Source organism: Cygnus atratus, chromosome 19, assembly GCF_013377495.2.
Source record: "Cygnus atratus isolate AKBS03 ecotype Queensland, Australia chromosome 19, CAtr_DNAZoo_HiC_assembly, whole genome shotgun sequence".
NCBI classification, from domain to species: Eukaryota; Metazoa; Chordata; class Aves; order Anseriformes; family Anatidae; genus Cygnus; species Cygnus atratus.
Genome location: NC_066380.1, coordinates 3,553,493 through 3,578,830, shown reverse-complemented (window position 1 = coordinate 3,578,830; position 25,338 = coordinate 3,553,493). Strand labels below are relative to the sequence as shown.

At 53.2% G+C, this 25,338-nt stretch overlaps 2 protein-coding genes and 1 long non-coding RNA gene across 4 annotated transcripts in view; 2 read left to right on the top strand and 1 right to left on the bottom strand.

Annotated features, from left to right (window-relative positions):
* The first annotated feature begins 655 nt into the window (after positions 1–655).
* On the top strand, positions 656–9,609 carry LOC118252162 (uncharacterized). Its single transcript, XR_004780055.2, has 5 exons — positions 656–1,203; positions 1,527–1,606; positions 2,369–2,496; positions 3,329–3,547; positions 8,058–9,609. It is a non-coding gene; the product is annotated as an uncharacterized LOC118252162 (long non-coding RNA).
* Positions 9,610–13,873: 4,264 nt separating this feature from the next.
* OLFM1 (olfactomedin 1) overlaps positions 13,874–25,338 on the top strand; it is a 34,311-nt gene continuing 22,846 nt past the window's right edge. The window contains exons 1-2 of one of the 2 annotated variants that reach the window (XM_035555332.2): positions 13,874–13,987; positions 15,828–15,995. In XM_035555332.2, coding sequence (XP_035411225.1) covers positions 15,930–15,995 — 66 coding nt within the window. In that variant the 5' untranslated portion in view covers positions 13,874–13,987; positions 15,828–15,929. Of the gene's footprint in view, positions 13,988–15,827; positions 15,996–25,338 lie in introns of those variants that run through there. The other variant, XM_035555331.2, reaches the window with a different exon arrangement.
* LOC118252253 (uncharacterized) lies at positions 18,301–20,290 on the bottom strand. The gene is made up of 2 exons (XM_035555333.2): positions 20,006–20,290; positions 18,301–19,975 (listed from the first exon to the last, which is right to left on the bottom strand). The coding sequence occupies exon 2, from the start codon at positions 19,354–19,356 to the stop codon at positions 18,451–18,453; it is 906 nt and encodes a 301-aa protein (XP_035411226.1). The 5' UTR covers positions 19,357–19,975; positions 20,006–20,290; the 3' UTR covers positions 18,301–18,450.

The following is a 25,338-nucleotide window of genomic DNA, read 5'->3' as shown; positions in this document are numbered from 1 at the left end:
ACTGCTCCAGAGATGTTGTAGCAGGCTGGCTTGGTCAGGAGCTGGGGCAAAACACATGGGCAGGGTTTTTATTTTCAGCCGCTTTTCCCTGCCTGGCTCTGAGCTGTCTGGAATAAGCAGCGCTTTTCCAATATGTTTTATGACTATGAGCAAGCACACCTTGGCCATGCTTCTACCCATATCCCCGCCTTGTCATCAACACACACCCCATAACCCTGGCACAGCCAAAAACTGGAGGGTCGTCGTCTTTGTAGCTGGCTGGAAGAGGGTGCTGAGGGACCCCCTGCTTTGAAGCCCTCCCTGCTGCACTACAACCACCTGCAATCTGAGGGCCAGCTGACACCTCAACCTCCTGCCAGAGAGATTGGGTCCATCGTTGCTTTATCGCTCGGCCTCCTTGGGGCCCTGCAGGATGGGGATTTGCAGATGCCATCCCCACGGGATGGGGATGTACCGGCAATCCCAGACAAACCCCAGGCAGCCCAGGTGGTAGCTCAGCTCCTGGAGCAGGGCAGATGGGATCTGCTCGTGTGGCTGACATCCCCTAGCAGCACGCCGTTCTGAACCTTCGTGTCAATAATTATGATGTGCTCAGGAAATGTGTCTTTACAGGAAATAAAGATCAGCTCAGCCCAAGCACCACATAAGCCTCATTTCTTTCACGTGGCAGATTATGTGGGCAGGAAATATTCTCACTCTTTACCCTGTGGATGACTGATTCCAGACCTGACCAAGTGCAAGCAAGCACGTCTCCTCCATCTAAATGATTCAGTGAATGATCCAAATGATCTGACACCGAGAAAAAGGAGAGAAGGGAAAACTCTGTCCCGGTGTTGCTGGATGCACCTAACATTTTTCTTCCTGTTTTCAGCAGGGTGTTTCAGATCAGACTGGGGAAGGCTGCAGATCAGTGCACAGGTGACGTCTCTCTAGCAGGTGTTTCATTTCCAGTAAGCCAGGTTTGTGCCTTGGGATGATTCACCGCGACACCCGAGTCCCTTTTATAAGGGGTGGCCACAACTTTCCGACCCCATTTTTTCCAAAGCTTTTCAGGCATATTTGAGTTCAGCCACTCCAGTTCCGTAACCAGTCTCCCTGCGTGATGTGTTCATTTACCAGTTACCTTGGTGCCTTCGTTAGGCTGCGTCCACAGCCTGGAGGGAAGTGAGGAGGTCAGGTTCTGCAGGAGGGATGCAGCTGATGGTGTGTACCAGCTTTTTTCCAGTAATCTGGATAATACTGAAATACTTAAAGCTAATTATAGAAATAACCCGTATTTATATATATTATTACTATTATTGCTTTTTTTTTTTTTTTGTAATAGATTGCATTGTTATGAACTTTTTTTTTTTTTTATCACACCTGATTTGTCACATCAAAACTCAAAGCTCCCAAAACACCTTTGGCAACAGTAATCCAATCCAACCTGTATGCAGGAATATTATGATGGATTTGTGAAGGTGACATAGGAGAGTGGTAACTAAAATAACAATTCTGCCTTATACCATCCTGGTTTGTATTCTCAGGAAAGGGAGCGGAGAGGATTTAAGCTATATTAAGATTTCAGCACATCTGCAGCAAGAGAAGAAGCGCTTCCACCAGAAATGTGAGTGTCAATCTTGCGGAGGGAAAACACAGAGGAAATAAAACCTCCTTGATAAAATGGATAGGAAATATAAACTTTTTACAAGTGTCATGAGCAGCCTCTTAGGCAAAAACGGAGTACCAGCCCCACACTCCCGCCCCATCCAGCAGCTGTTTACCGTGGCGTACAGGTGCGTTTGTGGAAGTTTCCTGGTCCAGGTTTGCACTGTGGGTCTGACTGCAATACCTTGTGCCACCCGGCTGGCAAATAGCATCCTATTCTTCCAAATATCCTTCCAAAATATCCTATCCAGTGGCAAACCCATCCTACCCGTCTGCATTGCAGGACCCTGGTGAGGCTCTGAGGCTGGAGAGGATGTTGGCTTTAGGGACAGCCGGAGACGGAAGGAAGGCAGCCAGAAAAAAAATACGATTGCAGCCAAGCAATATGTCTGTTTTCCCACTTCCCCCCTGTCTTTTGCTTTAATATTAAAGTAATAACAGTGTATTATGCAGAAGCGACAAATGCCTGTCGGGACTGGGCTTTTTCCATGTGCAGACTGAAGGGTGATGGGCAAACCAGAAAAATCCCAGTGCGTCTGGGAGCCAGCGACAGGCGTCCGAGTCCGACCTCTGCATCCCAGTCTTGCAGGGAGAGCCTCAAAAAGACAAGCAGCCTGCCTCCCTCTGCCTTGTTATTAATAACCAAAATTTGCATTCATATTAGCCTTCTGTAAAACCCTTCTAAGGACATGCTGAAGTTGGGCTTTACAAATTTCTGCAGGATCCCTTGGGAGCAGCAAAAGCCTCTGAAGAAGCAATATTTGGATGGGAAACTTATGTCCTCCAAGCTGGCAAGTTGTAACACCGACACAGCTCATTCCTGTAGCTGCAAAGCTCTGCCTGCAAAAGGTACAGAGCCCCTCCTGCCTTCCCCTCCTCCCCACCTCGTTATTTAACAACTGGCCGTGATTTACGTGGCTCATTAATGCGGTGGTAACACCGACACGCGTGTTCCCAAACAAACCAGAAGGTTTATACTTGACCTGGGCCCTCTGCTCGCTGCAGATGCCCCAGAGGATTTGAAGAACAGCGATTTGAAGTGATTGCATCGGGTAAGGACGTTACACAATGCAAATACAAGCGGACGCCTGCATTTAATTTTTAAAAACTGCTGCTATTGGAGAGCCTTTGAGCCAGGGACAACACCAGCCCAGCTCCCTTTGCAGGCTTGGCTCTGCCTCACCCCTGTGGACAGAAAAGCGAAGCAGGACCAGTTTCAAACCAGAAAGTTTTTTTTCAGGTGGCCTGGACGTGTTTGCTCCAAACTGTCCCCTTCCCCTTCACCTACTTGGGGTGTTGCCATCCCAGCTGGGGGGCAGCAGAGATGTGGGGTGTCCCTGTGTTGCTCACCCCCCAGGCAGCACAGACAAGTCCTTGGCACACCCCAAGCCAGGTTTCCAGCAGCAAGCACATCAGGCTCAGGGGCAAATGGCAAAGGTGATTATTTGTTGCCCTCGGGTGGGGTTTTTATTGCTCTGTTTTGAGTATTGCGGAGTAAAGGGAATAAAAGGAGAGGGTTTAAGCTGATGATTACACAATAAATGGCAGCATCCCTGCTCATGTGCCAAGTGCCTACAAAGAGCTGCTAGCCAAACACCCATAAAGGTTTGCTCTGCTGATGTATATAATCTCCTGCCTTCTGTAAATGGCTTAACTCCATCAGCTCCTTGCTTGTTCCCAGGCAGGCGCTGAAATCCCAGGAGCTGGAGCATGGAGGGCACAAGCCCAGGAGGGATCCTTGGGGACAGGGCAAGTCCCTGAAGTCCCCTCCTGCCACCGAGACCACCAGGCTCAGAGGCGGCCTGTGGTGAAAGGAAGCCTGTGAAAACAACCCCAGCAGGAGGCAAGCTTGTTGAACACCCCAGGGAACAAGGCAGTGAGACTGCTCCTGAATTCTCAGGTGACAAAAATTCCCCGGGGTACCCTCTGGATGTCTGTGAGAAAACCTTTCCTTCTGCAAAGAGGCTTCCAAATGCAACAGGATGGGGACAGATCCTCCCGGGACCACAAATAGGTCTGATTCCAGGGATTCAGATTCCATCCTTGCCTTTGCCACCCCAGATGAGAGCTGGACCCCAGCAGGTGTTAACCCCCCAAAAGCCAACACCCCTTTCCGCACGTCTGATGGCCGCCCCCACTAACGGATCCTTCCTGCACCTGCCAAGGCCTTCTGTGCTCCACGCAGCTCTGCCCATCTGACCGCCTTCCAAGTATTTACCTACAAAAGGAATTATTGCAGTTACTCTTTCTGGCTCCCCGGGCTACAGGAACCATCTCTGGCCGGGTTGGCAGGCGGCAGCTCTTCCTGGGGAAGCAGGCGAAGCAGCCCCAATGTGCCAGCCTCTGTGCCAGCAACACCCCCGGGATCTCTGGCACTGTCCGAGGTGGAGAGGAAGATAAATTTTAAGGATATTTCATTGGGATGGCAAAAAAACAATAATAACAGGGGTTAGGTAGAGAAAGACCCAAGTAAAAGCCCCCAGGCTTGCTCCTTTGCTCCCTGTATGAAGGGACTGGTTGGAGCCTGGGATGGTGAAAGGCTTCTTTGACCCGATGTCTGTGCAAGGAGCTGAGACAAAAAGATGTCCCGGCTTCCCCTTGCAACTCTCCAAGCTGTCAGCAGTCCTGGGAGGACACTAACAGGAGGAGAAAAGCGGATCCTGGTGGGTCCCCACGGGGAACAAGCCTGGGGAGCGCAGGGATCATCTGCAGCAGCTTTTGGCTCAGGCTGGAAGGAAGCACTGAAGGCTTTGTGAAGGTTCAGAGCAAAGTGAGGACATGGAAGCTCTTCTCAAAATGCCCCTGAGGACCTATTAATCGCAATATTGGATCTTTTGTCTTTTCTAGCAGGTTCCTAGCAATAAGCATGCAGCCAGCTTGGCTGTGGTTTTGTTTGTTTTCCAGCTAATGGAGCAGCAGGATCAATTCCAGCTAACAAATCTGGGAATATCAGAAAAATGATGTGCAATTCCCTTGGAGAACTTGTGGCATACACCTTGTAGATGGTTATTAGCAGCAGTAGGATTAATGCAGTGATATAGCAGAGGGCTAGGAACGCCTCACAGAAGTGGACACAAATCATAGAAAGCCTGTCATCGGCAAAGCAAGCGAAGCATGTTTGCCCTGTTGAGTATTACCAGCCACTGACTAGACAGGAAAATTGTGCTTGGAAACAAGGCAGCACACACAAAAACCCAGCCGCAAACGCTCCCTGCAGTAACTCTTCCCACAGGACTCTAAGTGGCATCTGAATGGTGCTCATCTGGCATCGCTCTGCAAATGAGTTCAAAATGTGACGTCCAAACCGAGCAACCAGCGCTTGTTACCAACCCCATTAAGCTCTAAGTGGCACTTTAGCTTTGCTCCTTGCTCATCCACGCTGGGCTTGGGTTATTTAACACATGGGCTCTGTTGCACATAGTCCAGCTGGAGCACAAACCGCCAGAAACCCGAGCATCCTTCCCGCTGCCTCTGCCCGTTTTCCTTCACCTCCACCACGACGGCCTTGCCAGAATTACGGATGTCAAATATCTGGTGATTCTCTGTCGGTGACATCTTTTTGGCCCCATGTACACGAGCCAACAGACAGTGCTGGTTTGGGGCTGCCCAGCACACCCCACGCTGGGCTCTGGACCCTGCGGGTTTGCAGCATGGGGCTGTGGGGCAGGACCCCTGGGTGCAGGAACCCAGGCAGCCCACTGCAGCCTCCTGCTGGGTACCTGCAGCCCCCCCGCCTGTCCCTGGGGCAGCACAGCCCCCTCTGCCTGCAGCTTGCTGTGCCAGAGGTGGGCTGCTTCTCCCGGGGGAGGGAGAGCACAAAATCAGGAAAAGGAGAGGGAGGGAGCAGGCCGAGAACAAGCAAAAAATTGATATAAAATTCATGGAGTTTTTGTTTTCCAGTACCATGTCTGGGATTTCAGCAGCTTTCTGTGTTCCCTGTGAGCAGGTCACTGCCTGCCGTGCACAAACTCTTCCCTTTTATCTTCTTGCCTCTCCCTTATTTTTAAATATGCAAATACATCAGAGGAGCATTTCAAACTCCTGACTACATGCAGATCTGAAGGGCTTTTGAGCTCTTGAAGGCCTGGCTCCAAAAAACGCAGGGATGCTGTGCGCTCCCTTAGCTGCACCCCCCTCCAAACCCTGTGTCCCTGCAGCTCATGCCCCCCCGTTGGCTCCATCTTGGGCAGGGGTTTGGAGGAGGAAGGCACTGGGCTGAGTGTGCAGAGGGAATGCAAGGCTTTAGCTTGAAAACACGGAGCGTGAGTCATAATTCTCGAGAAACGGAACAAAAAAAAGAAAAAAAAAAAGATGTGCCAGCTGGGAGGCATGGTGGTTTTGAAAATCCCTGATTGGCTCTGATTGAAGTATTTAGCTGCAGCGGGTCTGCTAGAAAAACCTGAATGAAGGCAAAGAGGTCCTCATTCAGCTGAACACACCCGGCTCTGTGTAACTGGGGATTTAGTGCTATAGAGGGACAAATCCAAGAAAGAAAAGGCCAAACTCCGAAATTGCAAGCGATTCCTCTGGGAGCAGCTAGTGTTGCATTTTCTCTCTGCACCCAACACCATAATTTGTTGATTTACCCTAATGCTAATATTCATTGATTTACCCCAGTGCTAATTATCCTCTCTTGGGACAGCTTGGGCTGGCACCAGGCATCCCTGCACCAGCCTTGCTGGGCTTTGTGTGCCCCATCTCTTCTCCCGACGGCAGGCACCTCGTCGGGCTTCAAATGGAGTCATTCTTCATTGCACTCTGCTTGTTTACCACTGGGAACTTGAAAAATGCTAAGTACCCAGAAGGAGCTTTCAGTTCTGACCTGATCCCCAGGCTGACCCGTGGTGCACAGTTTAATAAGGCTGGTTTATGTGTGCCTTACCCTAAATCTAAAGGTCGGGGTTCTGGGGGCAATAAATATTCAGTCTGCACAGATTGGGTCTTTTAAACCTCCTTTTAAATATTTATGACACTGCTTCCATGGCTGCAGGAGAATGTTGTAATAGTATTAAGAGAAAAAAAAAATCCTTCTGTATCTAAAAGCTCAGCGTGAGCCATTTTCATATATTATGCATCACTAAGTGCTGTTTATGGCCACACTTGCTGGAGTCTGTGCTGTAACAAGACAGAGTTCACACATGCAGGGCCATGCAGCAGCCCAGGCAGCACCTCTGCTGCAGCAGGTACAGCAAACGGGTGCTATTTCAACATGCTAAATGTGATATTTTGCTGAAAAGTGCCAGAGAATTGCAAAACACTACTTACTTTAGCTCCATAAAAAACATTGCATTTTCACGCTGCAGTTCGCTTTGATCACAGCTGTGCCCTGCTGCCTCTTAAAAGATCTCAGCAAATCCAAGTGTTAAATCTGAGGAAAAAAACTGCAAAAAGGAGTGGATGTGTTGGATGCAATTAACAGACCAGTCAGAGCTGTTGCCATATAGCACCCGTCTTGGTGTCTGGGACTGCCCTGATGCAATGTGATCACCACCAGAATGGGAATCCGGTCTCTGCAGCTCAAACCTGGGGCCCGTGGGTCCAGCAGAGAGGTCAGCAAAGTGGAAAGCACTTGGAGACTTAATCAGCTTCTAATGAAGATTGAGATGGGCTTTTGCCTCTGCACAGAGCTGCACAGTTCAGCCTGACTGATACCTCCCTCTGGACGCTATTGGAGAGTGGCCTTTTTACCCTTAGCTCTCTAATTTTCAGAAGTCCTTATGGTTCAGGGGAAAGCGCTGTGTCAGCTCCATTTCCCAGGACTCGTGAACCTGTATCGTGACCTTCATCTCCCACGTGAAGTCATTTTGTGCAGAGTTAGGGGGAGCTCAGCAGGTTTTCCCATCCTGCTTTGAGATTGGCCTGCGAGCTCAAAAGAAGCAGGAGAATGATGGGCAAGTGGATGGATGATGGGCACGCACGAGCATGCATGCAGAGGAGGATCTCATAAGCTTCATTTCCTTAGGAAATCAGGTTTAAAATTAAGGCTAATCAGAGTTGAAAAACACTGCAGTTACCCTAAACCAAATGATACTATAATGTACTCAGTATATTACATTCTCAATAGCAAAGCAGCATCTGCTACATAAAATGAAATGTGTGTGTCACCATATGTAGGCAGCATAATGTGGACTCAAATTAAATAAAAACATTTCAGGGTATATGGTCCAATATGCAATCTGGGCCCTGGGAAATGCTGAGATTTACTCTAAAGTTCTTAGCAGTTGGCTAAAACGCTGAACCCAAAACAGTGCAAACTTGTTTTTTTAGCAACATAAGCTGTTGTCTGCACTTCCCTCCCAATGAGCCAATATCACTTCTGGAAATTCAGGAGTGCATTGTTTTTCTTTTAATATTTTTTTTCTATTTGATTCATTTGGGTTTCTTTCATGAGGCTTCTTGCTGCTTTGCAGGAGCTGTGAATTACCTGAGCGAGCAGAGCCCTGAGCAGCAGCATCACAGCCAGCATCCGACCAGGGGCTGCACCCAGGGACACCACGGAGCTGCAGGAGGGCACGCACCTGACAGCCCCATGAAGTCCTCATCCTGTTATCTACGTGTCACAAATAAATGGAAAGAGGCAAACTGCAAAATGACTTCACTCCCACCTTTTAGACGAGCCTCTCAGATAGCAAGTGGCTCCTCAAGAAAGCATGCACAATTTAGTGCTATTTCAGAAGTGATCTGGCTGCTAAGCTGCACGAGGCTATCTTCCCAGTATGAATCGAGCTCGCCGAGCCTCTGATGCCAGCTCTTATCCTCCTTGACCCTGCCTGTTGATACAAAACCATGGCAGAAAGTGCTGATTCTCTCCAGGTGTCAGAAACCCTGAGAACACCAGAGGTTTGGCCCGGCTGGGATAGCAGGTTTGTTGTCACCAAGTGTTGGTCCTTGTGCGGGTTCGAGGCTGCAGAAAAGCTCACGAGCCCTTTAAAGTCTGCTAATGTGGATTTTGTTTTCTTTTGGAGAGAATGTGTCAGGTACAAAAGAAGAAAACACAAAGCCCTTTACGGTGCTGGGAAGGAAGGTGATGCCCGGCAGTTGTGGCCAGCTGGCTCAGAAAATTGTGCCCTTCAGAGCCTGCTTTGCCTGCCGTGGGGTTTTATCTTTCTTGCTCAAGTCCTTGAATTATTTTGATAATGAAGAGGCCAGGAGAGGCATTGCTCTACTCTTTAAAAGCAGTGAAACAAAATTTCCAACTGTGAGCTTTGGACCGAATTGTCTGATGAGGAAAAAATACAACTGTAAAGGCAAACAAAGGAAAAGGCAGTGCTTCTAATGGAACTAGCTGTGCAACCACCTGGAAATTTTGGCTACACCTGTAAAAACTCCAGGAAGCCGCCAGGCCACAAAGGCAAAATATCTGCATGTGGTTTGCACCAGAAAAAGGGAACTCAGGACCAATTATAGGATTGTAACCAGCCTGGTCCTGCCTGGGGCACTGCAGCCGGCAGCAGACCTTGCATCAGGACCATCCGAGACCTGGTGCAGCAAGGGGACAGGAGTCGGCCCCTCGCCGAGATGGGAGGTGTAGGGCTGAGGAAGATCATGCTCATTAGTTTAATTACGAAGCCCCCCCAGGCCAAGGCAGATCCCATACAGACACACGAGACCCTCCTTGCTGCTATGGTGGCAGCTGAAAGAGCCCGGTACAACCAAGCACCGAGCTCTTTTCCACTTCCCTTCCTACTCTTTGTCTCCTGCACCTCCCCGGTTCTTCAGCTGCTGGATTGTTTCTCGTCTCTGATGTAAAAGGCTGGTTCTTACCATTCCTGATGCACACTGCTGCTTTCTGACCTGCTCTTGCCTGGTCTCCCTGAAGCATTAGCAGACGGATTGAAGTCTGGCAGTGTCTGCTCCTCTACCCACTTCTGAGCACGAAGGTGAAGAGCTACAGAGAATGAGAGTTGTTTCCTGAAATAAAAAAATAAAATAAAATAAAATAATAATAATAAAAAGCAAGCCATCTTTTCAGATACGTATGTGTAACTTGCATTTCTTTCCTATCTCCTCTGTCCTTTGGGTGCATTTTGAATCCCCGGTGCTGAGACAACAGGTGAAAAGACATGGGATGTGGTCTTGCCTGACCTCGGATCAGCAGCCCAAGAGATCAGGTCCTAAGAGAAGGAGGTAAACCTGTGCTATTTGCCTGAAGTAGGCCCTAGGCTGCTTACAGGGTATGGGCAGACACCGAGGCAGCTTTTCCAGTGTCGGTGTGGACACACACTTTGCAGCCATGCTGTGAGCAGGCTGCGGCTGTGGGGCACGCAGGAATGAATGCTTTTGCTGAAGCCTCGCATCTCCAGCTGCAGCGGGGGGGAGGCAGGAGCCCTGTTCTTGCTCGTGGTCCTTCCGACTGAGCCTGCGTGGGACCTGGGGGTGTTATCACGGCTAACCCCTGCCTTTGCCAGGCCGCCTTCATGACCGGCACGCTCTGTGCATCCTCAGCGGGTTCTCCTCGGCTGGTGAAGGTGAGGAGGGGACCTCCCAGGAGGGGCTGGGCTCTGGCAGGAGGACCCAGGCTGGAAACCAGCCCCCGGGAGCAGAGACCCAGCCCAACCCGATCTGCAAGGAGGTGTGTGCCTGGCCCCAGAGCTGTCTTCATCCGAGAGCAGGGAATGGGCATGGCTGTTGCCCACTGGGGTCCCTCAGCTCTGCACCTGGGGTCCAAATGCAAAACCTCCCAACGAGAACCAGGAGGCACTAAGGGGCCACTTTTTGAACATTTGGTCAGCCAAGGAGCAAAGCAAAGAGGGACCTCGAACCTAGGGGCGTTTTGACCCAGATGAATTCCCCTCCCGTGCATTGACTGAACGCACAGCATCAGTTTGGTGCCTCTGTTGTCAGTGCGCAAGGGCAGGGGCAAGCAAGATGTTTCTGGACATCAATAGCACATGGGCACATGTAGGATCATTTTTCAGGATGGGGAAAAAAAGAATAAACAGCCTGTAAATACTTGTAACCCTGGGGCAACGGAAAGTATATCCTGGCAATGTATGTGGGTTTTACTGTTCCATGACAATTTGCTTTGCTATTCATGAAAAAATATGTTGGTGCTGTTACCTTAGCAACTGCCGCATCACGTTATGGTGATGCTCTGCCCGAGGTACATGGAGCCCTGCCTTAAAGGAGCACATCCGTCTTTCCTGGTGCCTCTTCCCGCAAAAAGGGAGCCCGTCTGAGCCAGCACCCTTGCCAGGGAAGCCACAGAAGTTGGTGATGAAGCAGGAGGAAATGCGTTAATTTAGGTTTACTGCTTGGACCACAGCACTGGGTCATGGCCCAGAGCCACTTTGGACTACATGCTGTATAAACTTGTGGCAAAAGGGGGTTGTTTTCCCCAAATGCTTCCACTTTGTAAAAGAAGGAACAGGGCAGCAGGTGACCACAGGCAGGCTGGATGCGTGGTGTGGAACAGCTTTGTCCGGTGTCTCCACCCGTACTGTCCTTATTAACATCTTCTACCAGAGTGGGCCGGTTTTCCAAGAAACAACAGTTTTGCTTTCTTTTTTATTGATGTCAGTAAAAAACACCACCAGATGAATTCTCCCCCAGTATCTGTAGCTGGGATCCCAAGGCAATTCCTAAGGGAGGATGAGGAGAAATCCATCACGCAGGCAGTCACGGTGGCATCCCAGCTGCCAGAAGAAAACATCCCGTGTTCATCATTGAGTTTGTCTGCATGAAATGGGCTATTCAGGAGGCTCACACACATATGATTTCCTCTGAGGATAGATTGCCTGCTCCTCAAGTATCAGATGCTACAGAGCCCTAGCTGCCTGCTGACTGAGTGCTCCCCGAGGGGTCCTTGCAGCAAGTCCTCCCGTCACACGCGCTGAAGCCCCATGACAGTGATGCTCATGCCAGGCATCTCTCCTCTATCCCCTGGCAGCTTTCTGACAAAGGGATCGATACTTTGGGTCTCTTTTGAAAGTCAGTTTTCTCACTGGCAGCCCATGTAGACCACCAACAAATGCTGGCCAAGCCAGGAGCCTCAGGAAGGGACAAGATAAATCCGGACTCCCCGAGGGTGCAAGTGGTGAGCAGGGGAGGAGATGGGAATGTTTTACAAATGTACGTACCTAAGTGTGTCCGTGGAGCAGTCTCCTTGGGTTTTGTGTTGATTGGGGCTGTTGTCAAGTGTAGTTCAATTGCATGGCTCAGTGGGGGTATTTTATCACCAGGTAGCACAGCCTCTCCTGCCTGTTTTTTTTTTTTGCAGTAAGAAAGGGCAGCTGGCCCTCCCGGTGCCTGTCCAAATCCTGCCCTCTCCCTTGGAGCCACTACTACACCTGTCCCATGAGCGTGGCGGCCTGCTCCCCTCCCTGGGGGGGATTTTGGCTGTGCAAATTATATGTGGCTGCTCCCAGAGTCGCTCATTGCTCTCCATCCCTCCTTGGTGTCACACACACGGGGGGGCAGGAGAAAAATGCAAGGGGTAAAGGGCTGCTGGGGCCATCACAGCCAGCCTGGGGCTGCTGAGAGTCTCCAGTGCTTCATCCAAACCATCCCAAGTGGAAGATCTCTCCTGTTCCACTGAGTTCACTTTCTTTTGTCCTCTGGCTGTATCAGTGCTGCTATAGCTCTCCCTCCCTCCCCCGCCCCCCCCCCCCCCCCCAGTTTTGTGAGTCCTCTAAAGCCCCCAAGGCTGGTGGCCCTGGGGCAGCCCCCCTCAGTGCGGGGCTTCCCTTGGCATCCACACAGAAAAATGTGCAGGTGTGGGGCAGGCACCCACAGCCTGGAAAATATTCATTTCCCTGTGGCTTTCTGCAGGAGAGGCCCATGCAGGGAGCAGCAAGAAGCTGGCTTGTCCTTACGGAGCATTTCTACAGCCACGCCTGCACTAGACGTTTCCCCTGGCACTCCTGACACCAAAATTTCAAGGGAAAAGGCACAAAAAAAGATGGGGAGGTGCCTGCAGTGAATATATACAAGGGACGTGACAAATGAGTGTGAAATTAGGTCTTTTGAAGAAAATGTCTGAAATGTGCCTTTCTGTAGGTAACAAAGCATTGCAGAAGCTATTTTCACCCCACCTGGAATAGCCTTCATCCCAGCAGGGGAGGAAGAGCCGGATCCTAGCGAGCAAGAGGCACTTGGCTGCATGAGAGGTTTTTAAGAGAGCCGTAACAGCAGGCAAGAGGAGATGGCAGAACCAGGAAAGCTCACAGCAAGGGACACCGTCGCTCTTTCAGGAGAAAATAGAAAGTTCTGTGCTTTAGATCCAGAGCCTAGCAAAGGGCAGAGAGAAGTAGGCCATGCGAATGAAGAGCCCTCTGCAGCGAAAGCCGTGGACGTGGCTCCGCTAAGCCTGCGAAGGGACCAAAGCAGCCCAAACCCAGCTGCCAGGGGCAGGCAGGAGCTCAGCAGGATGCCGGGGGAGTTTCAGCATCCTCAAGTCAATACTGGAAGAGGAAAATGTGTGATTGTCCCCTCCACATGTTGCTACCAGCTCAACTCGGGACCATTGCTGCCCCCTGCCCGCACCATGCAAGCACCCAGGGCAGGGAGGCAGCAGGCTCCAGGGAGCAGAGCGCTGGCCAAAACTGTGACTTATTGATTCAGAAGGGAAACCGCCAGCATCATAATCTGCTCTCCTGCATTGCACAGCAGAGCTTCATTGACTGCACTGTAATTCTGGAGGGGCCGGGATGCCTCTTTCGGAAGGGCTCCTGGCTCTGAGTTAACTGTGCCAAGCAGCGGAGGCACTGTGCCTCCAGCCGGGTGGTTTCACACTCTGATTACCCTCCCCCGAGGGAAAAACAGGGCCTAATTCTAACCAGAATTTTTCCGACTTCCACTCCACACTGTGGACTCCAGCTTCACCTTTTTTTTTGTCAGATAAAAGAGCCTTCATGTACAGAAAGCTCCCCCCAGGCCGCCTCCTCACAGCACTCCCTTTAGCTGGTGGGAGAGCTGGAGCTGCTTTAGTCTGGCGCCACGGGCAGGTTCTCCAGACCCCGAAACGTTCACAGCTCTGAACCTTTTCCAACTTTCTGGAGGTATTTTTCAAAGTCTGGTTAAGGCACCGCGGGAATCGAAGGATCTGGGTTGTGTTCCCAGGCTCCTTGGCTGTGTCACACCGGGCCCGTTTTTCCTTTCATTTCTCCTGGTTTCTGTGATTTACGTCCTGGGAGGGGAGCTCCGAGGGACAGGGCTGGAGGGTGGCTCTACAGGGCCTCACCTTTGGGAGCCCGGAGCTCAAGTTCTAAAACAAGGTTCTTGACATTAATTATGAAAGAGTGTAAAAGAGGAATAAATTAAAACAAATTACACAGCTGATGCTTTTGTCATTTACCCAGGTGCAAGCCGTGACTATTACCCTGAAGGTCAATGAAGCTGGGTGTGTATAAAAGCAAAGGAGGGGGGAAAGGAAAAGGGATTCCACTTTGGGAATATGTTGTGGTTTTCTTGGGGAAAATACCATCTCATAGCATTTTTGGTACCACTTGTTAGTAACTCTCCAGCCTTCTCCTGCCTTGTGCTGGAGCCGATCTGGGCAGGCATCCTACTGTGGTCCCGGTTGGGGACAGATGATGCCTGAGGTAAGGTGTCAGGGGAGGGTGTGTTCAGATCCCGTTGGGCAACTGATGCTTTTGGCCTCTGTGCACTCCTCCTGCTAAAGTCAAGGGGAGTTTAATGCTTTTTAAAGGTCCTCCGTTTTTATGGGCTATAAAACATTGACCTTAAAGGGAGGTGCTGGGGGAAGTATATTAAAGAGAGATCTATGTTGGATAGCCAGACACGCCAGCTTTCCTGCGGCTGCTCTCTGGAGTGCCTTTTTCTGAGCTCTTTCTAAACTAATCTGTTGATTTTTCTTGATGCATGGTGCTGGTGAAAACCCCTGCAGGGAGGTCTGGCCGCGCAGCAGCCATGCCCACAGCCCAGCTTTCCCTTGGCCATTTGCTGATGGCAACACATTGAAGCTTTTCTCCTTTTTTTTTTTTTTTTTTTCCTTGGCTGTTCATCCCTGCTGAACCTCAGCCCAGGGTCAGGGTGCTGCAAATTCCTCAATTTCTGCTTACTGCCACCCCTTATGATCTCAGGGCATGGGGGATGCCCTGTGTCAGCTCATCCCCATGGGAAGCCCAACGCCCCCTCCTGCAGTGACCTGTGCCATGGGACTGCAGAAAAAGAAACCCTTTGCAATGAGCAGTCAAGGAAGGAAAAATCCTCTTGTGGGGCTTCTGTTAGTTGGGGGTCGGTAGCAAGTGATTTCTGTTAACACACCTGATGATCATTAAGTTCTGCATTGCATTTCTCACCTCTGAGACAGGGAGGTGATGCTCGGCACCTGCAGTGCCAGATACTAAGAGGCTTAATAGCATTTGAGGTCCTGGGAAAACCGTGGGTTAGAAAGCATTCAGAGGGCACGTGAGAGAGAAATGAGGGGTGCATAGCCCCTAGGGACCTTAGGGAGGGGAACAACCCCTAGGGGAGGGGAAGGGTGCTGCCAGCAGAGCCCTGGCAGGGCGGTGGGCGCAGAGGATGCTGAGCGAGAGGGTGGCCACCCCGCTGCTGTTGTGAGCTTGGGTCTGAGCCTCCCAGCAGATGTTCGGAGCCCTCCGGGAGGTCTTGATTTGGGCACACATCTCTGCCTGGGGGTCTGGTAATTCGGGTGCAGGAGCCCCTCTACCCCGGGGTGCAGGCGGGGAGGGGGTTAACGCCCCCACCCCATCCCCGAGCCTCCCGCTCCCCGGCTGCCGGTTCCCCCTCTCCCTTTGCCGTGTTTAGTTAAATTTCCCCCGCCTTAGTTGATGTCACATCCTGTTCCACAGCCATCCCCTGTCAGTAGCCAGCCTTACCAATTCCTTTCCCCCTTTTTTTTTTTTTTTTTTAATCCCTGTCCTCTCCCCATCACCCCCCCCCTTTTCACGGCAAACTTTTGGCAATAGCAGGGATAATCGCTTCGTGCTCCGGTGAATTTCTCCTCGCAAATGTCTTTCGAGCAGGGGAGCCATTAAAAAAAAAAATTGCCAGAGAGCAGAGGAGAGAACCTGGGATCCCAATAAATATGCAAAGTGAAGGCTCTGCTAAGCAGATTTCTTGCATTGCTTCCTGGGGGTGCTGAGAGCCGCCCGGAGAATCACCGATTTATTTTATATATATATTTTTTTTAATTGCATCTTGTTGTCTTTATTTTTTTTTAATTTATTTTTAATTAAAACAATCCTAACAATAAGGGAGCAAGGAGGCAGCGAGGCGCTCGGTGATCGGCACAGGGAGGCTCGCCGGGAGGAGCGGAGGCGATCTGCATGCAAGGTGCCTAGAGCGGGGTGCGAGACATGCAACCGGCAAGCAAGCTCCTGACCCTCTTCTTTCTCATCCTGATGGGCACAGAACTCACTCAAGTAGGTTTCGCTCTTGCTTTTTCTCCCCCCCCCCCCCCCCCCCCCCCACCCCCCCCACCCTTTTTCTCCCCAACGCCATTTTCTGCTAAACCTCGAGAGCGCAAAGAAAATAAAATTTAATCCCCCTCGAGTGGGAAATTGCACCCCCAGCCCCCCCCCTTTGCTGCAGCCCGTGCCGTGGGTGCACCTGCAGCAGGGCCGGGGGGAGCACAGGGTGGGGGTGCGGGCAGAGGGGGGCTGGGGAGGGGAGGAGAGGGGCTACCTGGGGTGGGGAAAGGGCAGGGGGCTCTCCTGCAGCCCCCCTGGGGGACACGGGGCCCGTCGGTGCCCCCCCACAGCCCCACTCGTGTTTGTGGGTTGGGGGGGCTCCGTGGCCCCTCGCTGCCTACGGCTTGGTGAAGTTTGGGGCTGCGTGTCCCATGTCCCCGCATGTCCCCCCGTGTCCCTACAGGGATGCGCTGGGAGTGCCTGGTGGTGATCCCTGCCCGTGCAGCTGCTGGCATGGGGGCAGCTTTACTGGGTTTTAGGGGACATTTAAGCATCCCTTAACGTTTCCATCAGTGACAGGCTTGGGGGAGAGAGAAGCATCTTATTTATTGCCCCCCAGCCCTCCACCCTTCTTCTCACCGGATTTTAATGCTTGCCTTTACTTTCCTGGCCCCTGCACTGAGTAAGTAGTGGGGCTGGGGGGAGGGGGGGAAGGGAGCAGGAGGGGAGGCACACGGCCACGTCCCTGGTAAGTGGAAATAAAAACTCCATTTGACTTCTTTAACATCACTGGGGAGAGGGAGGCAGCGAGGTTGTGTTTTGTGATTTGTTTTTCTTTTTTTTTTTTTTTTCCTACGGACAGTGGGAAATGAAGTAAAGTAATCGCAAGAGGATGCTCTAGATTGTGGGGTTAATTGTGGTGCTGCCTAGAAGCAAAAAAAAAAAAAAGGAGAGAAAAAGATCCTATAAATAGGAGGGGAATGGAGGCTTCTTAGTGTAGGAGCAATTAGCAGCTGGGCTCTCATCCTGGATGCTTTATGTAGATTATTTCTTCCTTTCTGCTGCTGACAATGCTCTCTCCTGTCGCTGCCCTGGTGCTGAAGTTTCTGTAGCTGAAGCCTTTGGGCTTTGCACCCTCGGAGTATTTCTGCTGCCCCCAGGATGAAACGGCTCGAGTAAGAGCTGCCTTAATTGCATGGAGCCCTCCAGAGAAGGGATGGGGGAGGAAATAATTCACCGGGGAGGGGGGTGAGGGAAGACATCCAGGCTCTGGATGAGGAGGGGGGGGGAAGGAAGGAGAGCTGTGAGTGAGTGCCCGAGAGAAGCCCATTGTGTGCGAGAGGAGGCACGCAGCAGTGCGCATGCGTCGCGCCGGACAAAGCAGCCACCGATCCCACGGCATCGCTCGGGAATCGGCAAAAAGGGGGCTCAGCACCCGGCCCAGGGCATGGCCAGCCCGGGGCCTGGCAGTGGTGTGGGGAAGCAAAGCGGTGCCGTGGGGCCACCCCTCGCCCCGCTGCCCCTGCAGCACCGCCGCCTGCCCCAGGGAAAGCGGCCGTGGCATGGGGATGCCACTGGTGCACCCCTCCGGGTGCTGCCACCCCCTTTTTGGCTTTGTCACTCCCCATTGCTCTGCTCCGGTGGTTTGTGCAAGGATGCCGAGTTACCACCTCTCACGCTGAGGATGCCTCTGTGCCTGGTGACTTCTTCCTCCTCCTGCTTTCCCTTTCCGTGAGCGCAGCGTGCCAACTTCTCACCCAACTTTAAAGCAGGGTGGGAGCAGGGAGTGAACCCCCTGAGCTGTAGAGCTGAGGGCTGCTGGCTACCTCCCAGCCCTGCCCTGCCACCGGCAGGGGCTCAAAGCCTATTCTGAGGCTGTGGCTTTGCCCAGCTGGATTTGGCCGGGGCACTTTCCTGGCATTTTCCTGGCTCACAGGGGTGGCCAGGGCTCAGTGCTTGCAGGTAGCCACCTCCTGCCAGGCCCCGCGGAGCAGTCCCACCAGCCTGCCTGCTGCCTCGCCTGGCACTGCAGAGCCCTCGCCGAGTTTTAGCATCTCACTTCTGTAGCACAGCTGCCAGATGCAATCCCCAAATACGCCTTTCATCCCAGGCACCGCCCAGCTCAATGTCTTCCACGTTTAGTTCGGGGCCGGGTTCACATCTCCATCATGTGCGTGGAGACTCTGCCTGCCCCTACAGAGATCCCGTGCTGGGGGAGGATGGACCAAGGCTCGGGGGGAGAGGTTGCTGATTCAGGCAGCATTCCCTGATGGTGCAGAAGCCGCTGCTTTCCTCCCCTCTCCCTCCTCGCAGTGGCACTGACATGCCAGCACGCAAGAAGGGAAGAAATGGAGAGGGGGACGGTTGTTAAAAGGGGCTGCAGGGGGGCAAGCACGTGGCTGTCCTTCCAGCCGGCACCATGCTGGATGCCTGAAAAGCTCTTCTTGTGGAGGGAAGGGCATTGTCTTCAACATGTTGGCACTGCAGCATCCTCTGATGGTCCACCCGGGCGGGAGGAAGGATGCCTGTGCACAGCTGAGAGCACACGGGCGATGCACACGCTGCAGGCTGCATCCCCAGTTTTGGCAGGGGCTTTGGGACCTGCCTGAGGTGGGTGGTACGTTTTCCTTTGGGAAACAAGGGGGGGGCTGACCCTACACGCTTCCTTCCATCCCAGCCCTTTGCAGGAGCCCCCACGTGCCCCTGGCAGGCAGCGCTGAGGGGGCAGCGGGAACAAGACCTGCATGATGCTCTGCAATTCCTTCTCGCTGCCCAAGGCTGGGGCTTCCTGGGGAAAACACAGGGCTTTCTGTCCCGGTCTTCTTCTCCAGGAGAGCCCAGGACAGCTCGCTGGGTGGCCATGAGTGAGCAGAGCCAACTTACACTCTAAGGATTTGCCCCCCTGCCCCATGTCGCTTGTAACGTGCAGGACAGAGCTGCCAGAAAGACAGCGGGTGTGGGCAGCTGTAGTAAAGGCAGGGGTGCAGGATGCTGTCTGTCTGTCCGTCCACCCCATCATTTTGTCCCTCCTTGTGCTGGCTGGCTCTGCTAGGATACCTCCAGGGAAAGCTCTTTGCGTTCCTCGAAGTTTTGCGGGGCAGCTGGCGCCCTGACGCTCACCCCGCGATCCCTGAAACCACACGGGAAGAAATGTGTTCCTGGAGCGGGGACGGATTAAACATTTAGGGCTTCGGCGAGTCGAGATGAAAAAGAACTTTGCCGTTGATTTTCCTAAATGCTCGCCAGGTCTCTCGGGGCTGTTTTTGGGGGAAGGGGGAGCGCTGCCAGCCCCACCGGGCTGGGAATGTGCCTGCGTGTCCCCACCCCAGAGCTGCTGTGTCCCGGTGCCCCCCAACCTGGCCGTGGGACCCATGGGGACCTTCCTGTGCCCCCTTTGGTGGCCGGACTCTTCCCCCCGCTGGCGGGGAGACACACGTGGAAGTGGCAGGATTAAGCTGCAAATCTGCAGCCTGTAACAGGAGGCAGCTGCCTCATCTCATAAACCAATTTGTCTCTCATTTCACTAACTTCGGCTTTAACCAATAAAAAAAGGAAGGTAATTTTCAGCCCCGGGTTGTATTTATTGCTCAAGTTATCAGTCCTTGTAATCAGTATTAGCATCACTGTGGAAAGTAATACAAAACTAATTACGATCCGAGTGAATTAGATGGATGCAGACTGTAGGCTGCACCGGCTGTGGAAGAAGGTAATTCCCGAGTTATGAGTGGTATGTTTTGGCTCGGCTTTGCCCTGGGGAAGCCACAAATAAACGGGGGCAGGGCAGGGACAGGGACACTGAAGAGCATCCCTGTGGTATGTGCTGCCCACGGGTGTCTCTGCCGGGCTTTTTGGGAGACCTAGGTTGGAAAAGGGTACCCAAGAGGTCGATCTGGTCAGGCTGTTCCCTCTGAAGCTTGCACTTGGGGAAACTGAGGCACGGAGCCAAAGCTGTGTCTTAGCACCAGCAAATCCTGACCACAAGGGAAAAGCACCTCCAAATCCTGACCACAAGGGAAAAGCACCTCAAAATCCTGATTCTCCCTCTTTTACAGGCCATAGGCACTGCTTGCTGCCACCATTCCAGAGCTGAGCCCCAGCCCCTGCCTCCTCATGGCTCTGTCTGGGGTTTTGGCCCTGTGCAGCTTCCTCCCCTTTCAGGACCTAGGTCCTGGCTTCCAGCCCTCTTCCCCACCCAAAATCAGCCCAAACGCAAAAAATCTCCTGGGCAGATGGGCAGCAGGACGAGAGCTTGGCCCAGCCCTTGGTCTAGGACCGTTCTGCAGCCAACAAGCCCAGAACAATGCCATGTTTCCGAGCAAGCAGCACGCCCAGCAAGTTTTCGATGCACAGGCACTTTCTGACTGGAGGCGTGCGGCTGACCGGGGAGATATGCCAAAAAAAAAAAATCATCCTTCCTAACCAAAACATTGGAGTAACAGGAGCCCGCTGAGGCGCCCGTGAAACCTGTGCTGACTTTAATGGGCTCAGCTCTCGCCCAGGGGCTCTGACGTGTGTTGGCACTCTGTTAGAGCACGGGTTTAATGTCAAGAGCAGCTTTAGCTAAACACAGATTTAGCGAAGCGAAGACCTGCAAAGGGGATTATTCGGTTGCAGTGTAACACAAAGAGCATGTTCTTCCCGCAGAAGTGTGTTTCTACTCGCCTTGGGACAACAAAAGGGAAATATTGCTGAGTGTTTTGTGTGCAGAAGGTGTCCCAGCTCCTGCAGGGGCTTTCTGGAGCACGTTGGGTTGCCTGATCCCAAATGTGGCTGCTCCGGGGGCAAGGTGCAGCACTGGGAGCTGGCTGTCACCTGCGGCGTTGGGGACACTGCTTCCAGAGCACGTTGGGGTCTTTAAGTGCCAGTTTCTTTCTTTGCTTTCCCTGTCTGTCCATCCACACCCTGCCCGTGATGGGAGGAGAATGGTGTGCTGGTGCGGTGCCGAGACGGCAGGATCTAGCCCCAGGGCTGAGGCAAGCTGGTATGAGTGACAAAAAGAGAGCCAAAAGTGAGAAAAACAGCTGAAAGGTCAAGGAAAAGTGGACCTGGAGCTCTTTATTGCCCACATACTGGTGCAGAGGGATTTCGGACACCCCCTGCTGCAAGCACAGGTGATGGGGAATGCGAGGGAAGAGGAAGAACTTTCACTAAGTTGGGGGGGGGGGACGACATCGTCCTTCTCCCCTTAGCCCCCCCAGTGCCAGGCAGAGAGCAGAGGGGCACAGCGATGCTTCGTGTGATGCTGGGGTGGGCTCGGAGCCCTGACGGCTCCTTAACCTCAGCCCAAAGCCCCTGCTCCCCCCTTCAGCCCCTTTGTGCTGCCCCCCTGCAGAGGTGCTCAGCATCCCTGGGGCTTTCTGCTGCCAGTGCTGGGGAGCTCAGCACCTCGCCCCAGCTCATGGGGTGCTCTCCCCATCCGTGTGTGATGGCAGGTAGAGGGTGGGTCCCCTCCACCCTGCTGCTCCCCCACCTCCACACAGTCCCCGTGGCTTTGCAGGAGCTGCAGCACCCGGAGGTGGGGCGGGAATAGGAACAACAGGCTGCCAGGAGGGATGCAAAGGGTCAGCAGAGACCACCAGAGGCAGGTTCGCAGCCTGTCCATCAGCTGCAGAAAAGAGTTCTGAAGAAAAGACCCTTAACCCAAGCGCCAAAGCAGAATCCCTGAAGTTACACAGCTCCAGAAAGCTGCAGGCCCTGGGAAGGTGCTGGGCCCTGCCCTGGCTGCTGCGGGCAACCAGCACAGCAGGACCCGTCCCTGCTGTGGATGTTGGGTGCCAGCTGAGCTGAGCCAGCCTGGAGCAACAGCAAGATCTGAGGCTGCTAAAATTTGGCGTGTGTATTTGAAGGCGGCCCCCTTCGCTCCCCGTGCCATCAGCGGAGCGCTCCGCTTGGGGTCTACGGGCACCAGCTCCGCTAAAGCTTGGTGGTGAGGGAGACTTCAGCACCTCTTCTCTGAACCAGCCAGGAGAGGGAGACAATGACCGCCGTGTGTGCCCACACACGCGCACACGCACACGCGTGGGGTTTCTGCGGACACTGACCCTCGTGGCTCTCCTTGCAGCACCCGGTCCCATTTTGCATTGCCCCAGGAAAACAAACCTTCCAAGCGGTGGAATTTTTTCCACCAAGCAGCTATTTCAGAAGACTCTGTTATTTGCTTTTCTCTCTCCGTCCTCCTCTTTCTCTGCTCAGAAAACATGCATGCGAATAGCATCTTTTGTTCCCCAAATGTTCGTCCTCTCCTGCTGTTCGCTCGCTGCTCTCAGCAGCCCTCCTCTCCTCGGGGCACCTGCGAGGTGCACACCAGCACACGGGTCTTGCAGGGAGGGTGGATTTAGCACACAGATCAGGACAGGGACAACTCAGGGACCTCAGGAGCCTTTTTTTCAAGGCAATGCCCTGGGTGATACAAAGCAAAGCGATCAGGAGAAAGGTGAACTCGACCAGCTTGGCAAACTGGTACTGAAGAGGTTTCGGCAGATGTTACGATGGAAAGTTGTTCTCTAAGGGTCAGATCCTGAAAGGCCCGTCAGTGAATGCTGGTCTCCTGCAGCAGGTTCGTGCCCTTACTGTATTTTTTGTTGTCTTTGTTTCCTTTGGTTTTATTCTCTTGCTAGGCTTTTAAAACTGTGGAAGCCATTGGGGTAGGAAAGAGCTTTCCACATTTGCAGGTCATTTGCTTTGGGCATGGAAGTGACCGAAGTCATTTTCCTGCTGCCCACGACCTAGCACAGCCCGGGGTGACCAGCAGCATCTCCGTGCCCAGCAGCCAGCACCACCTCTCGCCTCTGAAAACCTTTCATCCCTAAGAAAGGAAAATGGAGACACTTCTGGGGACCTCTCGTGTGCCCGGTCCTGCTTCGGCCCTGCTGCCGTGGGCTAAGTTTGGGTGGCCTTGCCACGGAGAGGCTCTGGGGAAGGGCCCTGGCTCTCTGCCGGCACAGCTGTGTCCTAAGGGCTCAGCACCATCCTGCTTAGCTACCAGTGCATTCAGGCACCGACCTTTCTGAAAAGGTATGGGAGAACCATGGGTCTCATGCTGTCCCTCCCTTAACACCCCTTATGTTAGCAGCAAAGACTCCCAGGACCCTGCTTCTCTTGGCTATTTCACGAATACGGGAAGCAAAAGAAGCAAATTCAGACTGATTTCTCCCACGTTTCTGCACACGCAGCCTCTCCCTGAGCTGGCACAGAGGGCTCCATGCCAGGTGGCCAGAGCAGCGCTGCTGGTTGCTGGGGGTGGGCTGGGGAGTTGCATGGGGGTCGTGGTGCTGGGCCCCTCCTTGCATGGCAGGGACCGGTGGCTGCTGCTCCTCTGAGCCCTGCGGTCCCCGCCTGCAGAAGCTTTAATCATTGCCCAGCATTTGAGGGCACATGAATGAAATCAGGTGTGCGTGGTGTCAGGAAACGAATGTTTCTTCAGTCCTGGTGGAATCCCCAGCAAGGCACAGGAGTGCTTTTTCCCTCACTGAATACAACTTTAGGTAATAACGGGTCTGTAGGTCTAAGTCCTTTGCATGTGTTTGGAGTAGGCAAATACGAGGGACAAACTTTACCTACAAACTCAGTTTCGAAATGAACATTGGGATGATTTGAGTGTAGCTCTCCAGTGTTTTACGTGGTATGATATCAGATACGCCACCAGGGTCTCAGTGCAGTGCTGAGCACAGCACGAGCACCTGCTTAGAGCAACACAGGCTGAACTGAGGCAGAACAGGAGCTGCAATTTTTTTCTAAAATATTGGAGTCATGCAAGGCTTTTGCCTGAAGAACCTGTTCATGCACAGGTTGAAACACCTGAAACACCTCCGTGGTGTTGACCACCTTCACAGGCACAACTGTGCACAAGCTGACAGCAGTTTTGCCATGGAAGGGATGCCCAAAAACTCGAGGAAGACCTGGGTCTGGGTGAAACCAATCTCATGGGATGGAAGTAGTTTAGCTAGTTCAGGAGCCCCGAGCAGGACAGTTTCTGCCCCAGAGTCAGGAGTGGTTTTCTCACTGATTTCAGCGCAGCAGAAGGACCTGTCAGCTGGCTGGCTTACTGGGGATAGTACTGGTCTGCCCTGAACAGCGGGGAAAAGGGCAGGGGTGACAGGGTTAAGGGTGCTGGGAAGCGAGGACAGGGAACAGCACCCCAGACGCTGCAGCCCGTGACATGCACCAGGCAGTGCCACCCAGCTGGCAGCATCCCATCTTGCTGCTGCTCTGTCGGAGGGGCAGGATCCGACCTGGCATCCGCGCTCACGCTCTAACTCATCTCTTTTTCTCCACCTGGTGGACTTGCTAAATGTATGTTCAGTGCTTCACCGAAACTCCCTTGCGCTCACTGCAGAGACAGCTCCACTCTGCTGTCATCCGTCCCTGGTCCCTCTGCCCACAGCAGCAGTGCTGGGGGGCACTGGGACAATCCCATGCTAAGGGCCAGGTCCCCAGCCAGGGGCAAGGTCCCTTTAGGGACACGCCAGCTCTGCAGAGAATGCATTTCAGGGCATGCTTTCCTGCTTCCCCATTTGGGATTTGCTCTGCACACTGGCCTGGGTGCTGTATGGCAAGGAAGTCCTGGGGGGGTCACAGCCTTGGGGTGCCCCTCAGTGCCCTCACAGCTGTGACACCCACCACCTCCAGGAGCTGTGCCACGGGAGGAATGGTGCCAAAGGAGGCAGATTTGGACCTCGTCTGATCAGACCCCCACGGGGCCCAGCCAGGCTGGGGGTGCTGAGGCTGTGGGGCAGTGCAGGGGGTCCTGGAGCAGGGCCATGGTGTCTGCTCCATTGTGCTGAGGCTGGTGCTGTGCTGGTGGAGCAAGGGGCATCACTTCTATCCTCTGGAGAGGGCCGGGGGATCAACTTCACAATTTGTTTGGCACTGAGTGATTAAGGTCAGTTTAGGGAAGGACGTGCAGGGGACCTCAGGTCTCTGCTGGCTGGGGATCTGAAGCCACCAGGACAGTTCTGCGAACCCCTTTGGGAAACCTGGGTCACAAACGAGTGCTGTCTCGGTGCAGAGGAGCTGTATGGGGCAAAGCCACCACCCTGTTCACAGTCTAACAGCCCATGGTTTGCCTCCGAGCCGCACGAGGCACAGAAAGACAGGTTTCTTCAAACTGCAGGACGTTTGGGGGATGTTTTGGTAGCACCCAGTGCTGTCCCACCTCCCCTGGCCATACAACCCTGCCTGTTGGGAGCGGGGCGAGAGCAGCGTTAGGGGTGGCGCTGCCAGCTGGAGGGCAGGCTCATTTCCTGGCACATTTTGGTTTAGCTCCAGCGTGGTGTGTCACGGTGCTGGCGGACGGCTGAGGCTGCAGCGTGGCGAGGGGGCACGCAGGAACGTGGGGGATGCTCCGATACACCAC